Raw genomic sequence first — 10,262 nt, 5'->3', positions numbered from 1 at the left:
TCCGTCAATGTAATATCAACCATATTGGCATGAAGATAGGCATGTTTTTTTGACATCTCAACAGATGACAGAGGTATTTTCATGTAAAAACATTTAGAAAAAAAAACAAACATTTAGGAGCTAACAGTGAAACCAATGCTTAAATGTTTAAATGAACCTTTTTTCTGAAATACATTATGTAAAGTATGAAACAATTTCAACTTAGCAGAGATCCAAAACAACATTTTAACATGCAGAAGGACAAGTTGGCCTCAGTATATATATACATTTCAATACATTTCCAAGGGTTCATTTCCCACACGAACGGCATCGACTAAATTAAAAATCTGTTAGATTTCCAGGTAATGTTGGTTATGGACTTTTTGATCACCACCTATATTTGTCTGGCTAATTGTTTTTTTTTTATCATGGAAATGTTTGTCATAGGAGAACCCATGTTTAATTTACATATGTGTCAGTCTGCCATCTTTCCATTAAAAAGAGTTGCTTCCAAACAATCAGCCTGTCAGACATATAATAGCTGCATTCACCATCTTTAGTCAGAGACTAGCTCAAATTTGAAACACATGTGAAAACTACTGTTTGGGGATCTTTTAAAAGGATACAAGACGAATGTTTGTGAAGCTCATAAGACTCGTTTCAAATTTCATAAGTGTCCCAAATTCATACTGAATAACAAGGCAGTTGTCAAAAAGAAGGCGGCTTGTGGTGAACAACAATTACAGAGGTTTGTGTTTAGGAAATATCAGACTAAAGCATTCTGATGTCTAGTGAGGTATTAGTCCATTTTCATGTAACTGTGGCTTTTTTTTCTCTCCAACTACAGCAACAGTGAGCCCTGTGAATGAATCTAAATGCACTGTTCACGTTGATGGTCCACTGGTGGCCGAGCAGTCACAGAGTCCTTCATCTCTTTCTCTCTGCTTTGTCTGCTTAATCGATCCGTTTAAATACCATCTCTCAGGATGATATGATAGACTTTGGTGAGTTTCCTTGGTCTTATTTCATTTCTGTTCCCCTTGAACAGTTCCTTGGCTTCTCCCTCGGCGTTGAATTGTGAGACCGGTGAATTCAGCGTGAACGAAGATATTTTTCTCTTCAACAGCGATGAGCTTGACAGACTCTTACTGGGTTTTGTACTCAGTTCACCGCACAACCACAGTTCTCTGACGCTTCCAACCTTTTGTTGAGTGTCACCCATAATAATGATAATGATGATAATATTGTAATGTTATTACTTATGTTGATAAAAAAAGGTCACTGTATCACAAATGGTGAGCCATGGAAAACGAGGCCAGTGTGGGGAGAATAGTTTTGGTGACCTTCGGTGGCGGGACACTTCTGCCCTCTAGATGTATTTGTAGCGGGGCGGTGCTGCCCTCTACATGTAATTGTGGTGTCTTTAGTCACTATGGCATGTGGGTGGTGACATGACTGGCTCTGGTGGCCATATCGGGGCCCAGCAGGGAGAGCATGTCTCTGGCCTGAGACCTGGCACCAGAACTGCTGGGCTGGCAACAAGACAGATCCAGCCTGGCACTGGCCCCTCTCTTCTCTGTAGGCCTGCGTGGAGATCGAGGGCTCAGTTCATGAGGGGGAATAGAGCGGTTACGGTACAGTACATATGACGGCCAGCTGGCACTGTGCTCCAGAACCACACAGATGGATAGTGATGAGTCAAGAGGTTTCCTGCGGGTCCTTGTCGTCACTAATCCCAGACGGAGACCTCGTCCAACGGGGGGCTACTGTCCCGGGACATAGGGCCAGCTGATCGAGCTTCCGGAGAGCTGCATGTCACGGATCAGCGTCTCGATGGGGGTCTTGCCGACCAGACGCATAAAGAAGAGCTGCGAGATGAGGTTGGCGGGGACGGCGCGCAGGGCGGGGAGGCGCAGGAGCAGGCGGCCGAAGCGCTGGGGCTGATTAGGGTACTGCATCCTCTCGTACTCCGTCAGCGCCACCTGGGCCTTCTCCTGCAGAGACTCCACGTGGACCGGGTCTGTCAGTCCACAGGCGTCTGAGAGGGAGGGAGGAGGAGGAGGGAGAGTTACTTAATAGTGTGGGCAGGTTACATAAAGAGTCGTGATCAGCAAAGAGGTACTTTGAGATCCCAGCATGCGATAAAATGCCCTTGAAGGGCACAGATACTAATGCAATGCCTCATCATCTCTAAACTGTATGAAGAGCGTCTCACTTAAATATACCTATAACACTCAAAACAAAACTAAAAGCACTGCCAGGATTTGTTGAATACTTTTGGAGGTGGCACTCACAACATGCCATTTGTTTACAGTAGACACTCTCAAAAATCTTATGCCCAGTGCTACTTAATGGTCAACAACAGCATTTACAACAGCATTTACTGCATAAAACATTATTGCATTTTCATTAATATACCAGGAGATGGTGCCACAGTACGGAAATCCTCTGATATGTGTGTCAAATTTCACTGCAGTGCTTCAGTCACTCCAGTCAAGAAAAGGTCAACAGACTTAAAGTTTTCAATCTAAAGGCCTTGAGCATTATATCATTATTTTTTTCAACTCCCATTCACAAGTGGCTGCCTTTGGTGGTTTTGGCACTGCAGTATGTATGTGGCCTGCATAACAATCCATCTTCTATATCTTTACCAAAAGTCTTACCAGAAATGTCATATTACATCAAGATCATAATAGTAAGACAATAACAACACCACCAGACAGACTTACCTGGTGAGAAAAGCGCGATGGCCTTGAGGCAGCTGTACTCGGCGGAGTCCACCTGCAGCCTGGTCAGCTTGTCCACCTGGTCCTGGAACACCCTCACCTGGTCCATGAAGGACACCACGCGCTCCGCGGACATGGGCGAGGAGTGGAACCCGGCGGCGGCCAGCAGGGGCGCCATGTGGAGCGGCAGGGCCGACTGGGCCGCGTTGAGGATGAACAGCTCGCTCCAGCTCAGCCTCAGCAGTGCCACCTGTGGATTTTATGAGTGCGCTGTTAATCACTTAGAAGGAAAAATCCACCTTCGGATACTCCTACACTGTTACAATGAATGTGGGATGCTCAGTATATTCTGGATCCACTTTCCCTCAATCTGCCTTGTCTACTTCTTAAAGACCCCATGAAATGCCATCTTTACTTCCTGGATTTGATGCATTTCCTGGTGAAACAGGATGTTGGGGCGGGACATAATGCAGTGAGGGATCATTCAAAAGTCTAAACCAATGGAATATGAGTCAGGGAGAGAAAGGCATTTTATGGGAGGAGAGCGGAGGGGAAAAGTAATGAGAGTTCATTTCATGGGGACTTTAAATTAGTGATTTCCTACATTTCCCAGAATGCCTTTTGACAACAAGGGAAACAATTCTGCATTCATCAATCAATGAGGCACGCTACACATCTGCCCCCTCTCCCCCCAAAACTGCAGCAATTGAAAAAAGATGTTCTGTTGTCACTATTATTCTGATAAGTAGAGGTCAAGGGAGAAACTGGGTCTTTTCTACTTAATGCATTGTGTGACGCATCACACAGAGTTGACTGTTTATATGAAGTTTCATCTACTAACCTGATCTGACACAGGCAGCTCGGGGAAGTAGGGGATGTTTCTGGCCCACTCGATCGTGCTGAAGAGCAGCCGGGCGGCCAGTTCGCAGATGTTATCGATGCCCATGGCGTTATCGGGACCGGCTTGCTGGCTGTACTGGTGGCCAAAGCGGCTGCTGGGGTACGGCTCGGCGCGCAGCAGCTGGGAAATGAGTTCTGACACCGGCTGACCTCCGCCGCTCCCTCCGTTGTTGTTGTTGTTGTTGTAGAACTCGCCGCCTCCGAGCCCACTGGCGCCCCCTATGGGCGTGATGGAGGGGCTGAGGCTGGGCTGAGGTGGGATGCGACCGCGTTGGACTGCTGAAGTTGGGTTGGGGGACAAAGGGGGCGAGGAGAGGAGAGGCGAGGCGAGGAAAGGAGAGCAGGGAGGAGGGGACAGAGAAAAGAGATGAGAGCGAGGGAAGGGGAGAGAAGAAGATTAAAGGAGAAGAGAATATGTCATGGGGAAAGGGTGGTGATGAATGGTGAAGGAGGGGTAAATGAGGGGATTTGGAGGTAAAGAAAAAGGAGAGGAAGAAAAGTTAAAAATGAGTTCATCCGGCGGTGTAGGTCAGATTATCTACAGACGGGCTTGACCCGATTAGAAAACTTTAATTCCAGATTAAAGGAAGCACAATCGAGCCCAGATTGATTCCTCAGCAAAGACAGTGGAGCCGAGGAGACTCATTCTTATGCTCTCCGGGCTACATGAAGGTTATCTATAGGCATAAAACAAAGACTGAGGACAAAGATTTTTTTTTTCATTACAATTTCAATTTGTGAAAGATGAATTCTGGAGGAGAACTGCAATATGCCAATACGGTAATCGGAGTACATGCTTTTCTGAAGACAAGCAGGAGATTGTTTCTGCACCCTAAACACAACCTTTTAAACAGAGAACATCATTTGGCCTAGAGAAAGGATGGAGGTGCCAGAGCCCTACTGCGTAAAACCAAATATAAGATACACTTATATTTAAAATCACAAATCTCCAAACTAAGACTGACTAGTAATTCCTATCAACAACACCGCAGGTAAAATATCTTGTATGGTTTCGATGGTGAAAATACACTTACATAATCGGGGTTTACAAAATTGGCGGCAACTGAGTGGGGCAATATACCATAGAAAGGGGAAGGAATGCACTTAGAATATGATTCCACATCCACTTTAAACAGTCACCATCAGAAACCGGTATGAGTCTCCGATTTTTTTAATTAATATAACTACAATATAAACGCCTGTCTCACACCCGGGTGCGCAGCTAGCAAGCTAGCTAGCTAAACTAGCTAACATTACCTCTAAATATGGATCTGGCTGGGGATAAGTTAATTCACTTGAGGCGGTAAACACAGTCTGGTTACGTATTTAAACCTTTTATTCTGTTGACGGGTAGACTTTATCTTTGTTTGAAGTACTTTGAACAAAATTACTTACAAGTGCAAGCCATCTGTCACAGACTAGCCTATGGTCCTAGCAGTCACCAGCCACTAGACTCACTCACTGAACACACAACTCACGTGCTACAGAGATGCTACAGAGATGGAATCTGGGAAACCTGGACATAACCTTCAAAAAGTGTTTATGTGTTACTTATTTCAAAAGTGGAGTCGGCTTCTATTAAATATACTGTATATTTTCAATTACATAATTTATTTAGAAATAATTTATATTGGGGGGAAAGAAAACAAGAATAGCAACAACAAAATCTCCTACAGGCGGTAATAGGGGAAAATAACAAAATGTCCAATAAATATGAAAAGCTGCTCCTGTGGATAGGCTATCATATATTAATTTACTTATATTGACCCGATAAACAATTTAGTATAGGTAAGGTTTTGCCCACTCAGATGGTACCAATATCTGGTCTGGCCCATGGACTAATTGAATGCTTCAGGAAAATGATCCCACCTTTAAACTGTCTCATTTACAGCACTAGTCAACATCCTGTATATCTTTACTCATTCGTGTTCAGTATCTATCAGAATGTCATTGAAGAATGTCCCATTTGGCACCTAAGGTGAAATCCCTATTGGATTCTCCTTGATCTAGCCAACAAGGCAGAGGGTTTCTGTGGTGCAACCAGAGGCTTAAGGCTGATAGATGGGCTCAGGGACGCAGGTGTCTTAGCACTGTATCCCTCTCAGTCACTCTTTTACACAGGCACTAGATTAAGCCACTTAGTACATGGCATTGAGCCGACACGCACGGCTAGCTTAGCCATGATAGGGCCGAGACAGCCATGTGTGGCTCTTACTCTGGTCTATGGGGCTCGTGTAGCGGTAGAGGCAAGGTAATGACAGAAGCAAATTCAACTTAACTACAATTGATTTTTTTTCTAAGGGCAGTTGATGGAAGTAATGAGAAGACTCTTTGAGGTTCTTCAATAGAGCATTATTCTCATTTTTTCATATCAACGCAATAAAAATGCAGTGTTTGAAATAGGGCACATGTCTATAAGAGGATAAGGATGGATGGTGGGCTTATGGTTCAGGGTAGGAAGATACCTTCTTTGCGCATGCCCACGCGGAAACACTTCTTCAGGCGACAGTACTGGCACTGGTTCCGGTGGTGCTGGTCTATCTGACACTCTCTGTTTGACCTGAAAACACACACAAATACATTACAGGATTACTGTGATTGATCAGTCACGATACAATTACCATGGCACCAGCTTTCAACTTTGATTTTCAGCAACTCTTTTTGTTTTTTTTAATGATCATTTTGCACTAAAGCAATAACATCCTGATTTCCCCCAACTGTCAGGCTGCATTAGATGCTTCCACTTCAACAAGTGGCTCTCTGGTTTTGATCCAGTTTTCACCCAGGCTATCCTAACTATCAGTAAATGATTGTGTAACCAGTGTTACTCGAGGGCAAATGCAAATGAGAAAAGAGACGCTGCTGCAGCGATAAACATGATTTGAAACAAAGCCTCTTCCATTGAAAAACATTTTAATGTATGTAAAGCTGATGTCACAGATTATAAAAGTGTCTAGAACCTGATGGTGGCTTTTCCTTAGACGATTCTCCTCAACATTAATATTGCATCATGAACATTTTTTTTTCATATGGCTACAGGCAACTGTAAGGAAGACTAGATAAGAGATGATGAAATCATTAAGTGTTATTTCAATTGTACTTTACAATTCAGTTTCAATTATTTATTACTTCATTCAAGACTGTGTTTATGGTGGTGAAATTGTATGTGTGGGTCACTGAACAGTCATCCATAAAAAATAATATTTTGGTACAAAATTACACTGCAAATATGACAATTTATATCTATATTACAATGAATGACAACAGAAGTCTTGGTTTAGTTCTACACTTTTGCATGTGGAGAACCATAACAGTGCATTAGGGGATAGTTCTAGATTTTAAATGCTATAATATCATAAGAATTGTGTTTGTGGATTTGTGTGTGATATGTATCCCACTCACACACACACACACACACACACATGAAAACACTTAGGTCACTGTGGGCAATTGTAACAGCTCTGCACAGTCAAATTATCTTAATACATGATTCATTTAGCAATTTGCATTCATTTCCTTTGCAGAATTATATTCATTATAACAGAAAAAATCTAATTTAAATGTTTCTTGAAACTATAATAACTGTCACAAAAAATATGAATTTGTACATTAAGAATATAATATTCACACTCATACAGCAACTACACGCTGTTGGAAACACAACAGCTGTGTTAAATCAGATGCTGAACTGCAGTTTTCAATATTACTCATATCCTCCATTATCAGTCTTTGTGTATTCATTTGTCGCTGTAGCTGATGTAACATTGTACATTTTGAATTTTCAGTAGTATATTTTGAATTATCAGTTGGAACCACCAATCAACCAATGAGAACCCATTACCCATGATGCCCCTCTCACCTGCAGGTGTAGTTGAGGTTGCGTCGGATGCTCCTCTTGAAGAAGCTCTTGCAGCCCTCGCAGGTGAACACGCCGTAGTGCTTGCCGCTGGACTTGTCTCCGCACACCACGCAGTCCACCACGCAGGCTTTGTCGTCGTCGCCGGCCTCCATGTCGCTGCCCCCGGCCTGCGGAGAGCCGTCCTCCTCCTCCCCCCTCAGGTAGCTCTTCTCCCCTAAACCATTGGTGCCCCCATTGGGATCTCCCCAGCCCCCGCTCACCATGGCCATCGCTTGGTTACCAAACCACTGCAGAAGAAAATGGACAGGCAGCCAAGATTTCTGGTTGCTGTCAAGGTAACATAAATATCAAAAAGTCCAGACTTGTGTGTTTCTTCTCACCTGAAGAGATTCAAGATTTTCTGCTTGTTTGTGCTCTCATTTGGTAATTTAGTTCTTTTTTTGGTTTGCAATTTCACACTCACATACTTGAACAGGCAAATTAAGAAAAAAAATGTCCTCGGGCTAAACAAACAGATGTGAACGAGAGTAAAAAAAACGGGTTATAAGAGGTGAGCAGGAGAATGTTTGGCAGGAAAAACAAGAGCTGTTCAGTCTCCTCCCACTCCACTATGACCTGGAAACAGTCTCAGTCTGGCAACTTTTTTGTTTTGCATGCCTGTGGATTTCGACGCTTCTTTTCTTCTTTCTCCCGTTATCCCACTGTTAGTCGCTCTGTGCCGTTTTGTTCCTTTCTTTGGCCCGATTCCTGAGACGGTGTGTCTTTATAGAGAAGCCTGCTGTCCGTCCGGTCGAACGCTTTCACACTTCAGCCGAGGAACCTTTCACAGGAAACAATGAGTCAAACACACACATTCTCCAAAAAGAGAGCAAAAAGACAGACGATTTGCCAGCACTTGAAAATGATACGAGGTGAAAATCCTCTGCCATACAGCCACACATACTCTTCTTCTCTCTCTCACACACACACACACACTCCCAGCTCTGTCTCTGTAGCAACAGTAATGGCTGAAAAAGGACCTCGGTGTAGCTCGCCCTTAGCACATGCCTAGAGAGGCTATGACCACCCCTCTTAAAGTACCCCTTACACAGAAACCGTGGCTTGCTGAAAGCCATTACCGTTGTCTACCTAATCATTCACCTCTATCCTCCTACAAATTATGTCATGCTTACCTCAGAGAGAACATTAACGCACTGTGTCTACGGCTTCCCTCATTCAGAAAGGCGTGCTGGAAAACAACAAATCCTTTTTTTCCTCCTCCCTCTCTAGACCTTCCTTCCATCCAGCGAGACCGGGAGCGCAGGCACAGCGGACAGAGACCTCCTATTCTCCTGTAATCCTCTGAGCAGCGGCAGCATTCTGACCCACGGCGAAGCGATTCCACACCACCACAAGCAAAACAACTTGATGGCCGCACAACAGCATCACTTTCTTGTGGCTGTGGGCTCGTTCGAGGCACGCCAGCTGCAGCGGCGGCAGCAGTCGGCTACGTGGACTGCCTGTGCTGACTTACAAAATACAACACAGTCTCCGCTGCCCTTCTCTCTCTCTCTCTCTCGCTCTCTCTCTCTGCGCCTCTCCTCAAATAGATCCTCAGCACAAGGAAGTGCCCTCTTCCTCGCTTGTTGTTGCGAGAGCGCTCGGTTGTAGCAATATCCTCCGTGCTGCTGAGAGTCCTTCCTTCCAAAAACAAGAGGCAAGGCAGGGGAACGCGGAGCCCTCGGTCCGCTCAGCCCTCTGTAGTTGCTCTCCAAGCACTCATGCAGGCTTCTCCCTCCAGCCTTTTGTCATTGCTTGCCCACCAAGAACTAATGACTTGCGGCCTAGCCCTATGTGCTCCTTTTCGCCCGTGCGTGTGTGTGTGTGAGTGTGTGAAGCCCTTCCCTGTAGCTCAGACGAATGGGGGGAAGGGACGGGTGCTTCTCTTCCCCTCTCTCTGGCTCCAGAGTCCACAAATCAAATTAAGATGTAAAAAAAAAAAAAAAAAAAAAAAGAAAGGACAGGCTGGATTTCTGAAGCCACCACACAACGTTTGCTCTCTCTCTTTCGCTCACCCTTCCTTCTTGTCCCTCTGCCCTCTTTTCTGTCTGTTTTCCTCAACCTATTTGTGTGTGTGAGAGCGAGAGAGAGAGAGAGCAAGCAAGGGGGAGCAAGAGAGAGAGAGGGAGGGAGTGGGAGTGTGTGCGGAGGGGGAGGGGGCAGAGTGTGTGTGTGTGTGTGCTCTCAGGGATTTGACACTGCTATTCAAGCCCTGTGGTTACCATGGTGCCGGCTGCCATATATGGCCATTGGAGTCAAAGAGCAAAGAGAGTGGGCTGTGTGGGGCAGCACACTCACTCACACACACACATTTACACACACACACACACACACACACACATTTACACACACACACACACACACACACACACACACACAGGAAGAATGTGGAGGATCTCTCTCCTCAGAGATGCAGAGAGCATGACCCCGAGGCCCAACTCAAAACCTCCCTGGCAACATGAGATTACCCTCCGACAAATATAAGCAAGACAATCCCCCCTGCTCTTTTTCCTTCTCCCCTTCACTTTTAAAACACAATCAGGGAATATAAAATGTTACGTGCGTCTGAAAGTTTTTACATGACCGTAACAAAATCACACACTTCCTAATACGCAAACAGCAGCGACATGAAATTTTCGATCTTCTCCCCTTCGATAATACACTTTGATCCCGCATATGCGTGAATAGTCCGCTTGATAACAGCCTATTGTGCTGGACAAAAAGGTTGCCATTTTCTCAAAGGCCCTCTGTCTCGGTGC

The 10,262-nt window shown here is 44.8% G+C and overlaps 1 protein-coding gene across 2 annotated transcripts; it reads right to left on the bottom strand.

Annotated features, from left to right (window-relative positions):
- Positions 1–464: 464 nt before the first annotated feature.
- On the bottom strand, positions 465–9,544 carry nr2f6a (nuclear receptor subfamily 2, group F, member 6a). 2 transcript variants are annotated; one of them, XM_071896292.2, is made up of 6 exons: positions 8,637–9,544; positions 7,465–8,284; positions 6,071–6,165; positions 3,547–3,884; positions 2,709–2,955; positions 465–2,017 (listed from the first exon to the last, which is right to left on the bottom strand). In XM_071896292.2, the coding sequence occupies exons 2-6, from the start codon at positions 7,731–7,733 to the stop codon at positions 1,743–1,745; spliced, it is 1,224 nt and encodes a 407-aa protein (XP_071752393.2). In that variant the 5' UTR covers positions 7,734–8,284; positions 8,637–9,544; the 3' UTR covers positions 465–1,742. The 2 variants fall into 2 exon arrangements, with proteins under 2 accessions (XP_071752393.2, XP_071752394.2); XM_071896293.2 differs by having other exon boundaries at positions 3,547–3,881.
- Positions 9,545–10,262: the final 718 nt, after the last annotated feature.

The sequence above is a fragment of the Centroberyx gerrardi genome, chromosome 13, assembly GCF_048128805.1.
Source record: "Centroberyx gerrardi isolate f3 chromosome 13, fCenGer3.hap1.cur.20231027, whole genome shotgun sequence".
Lineage (NCBI taxonomy): Eukaryota > Metazoa > Chordata > Actinopteri > Beryciformes > Berycidae > Centroberyx > Centroberyx gerrardi.
Note: the sequence above shows the minus strand (reverse complement) of the source record. Positions and strands in the feature narration are given on the sequence as shown.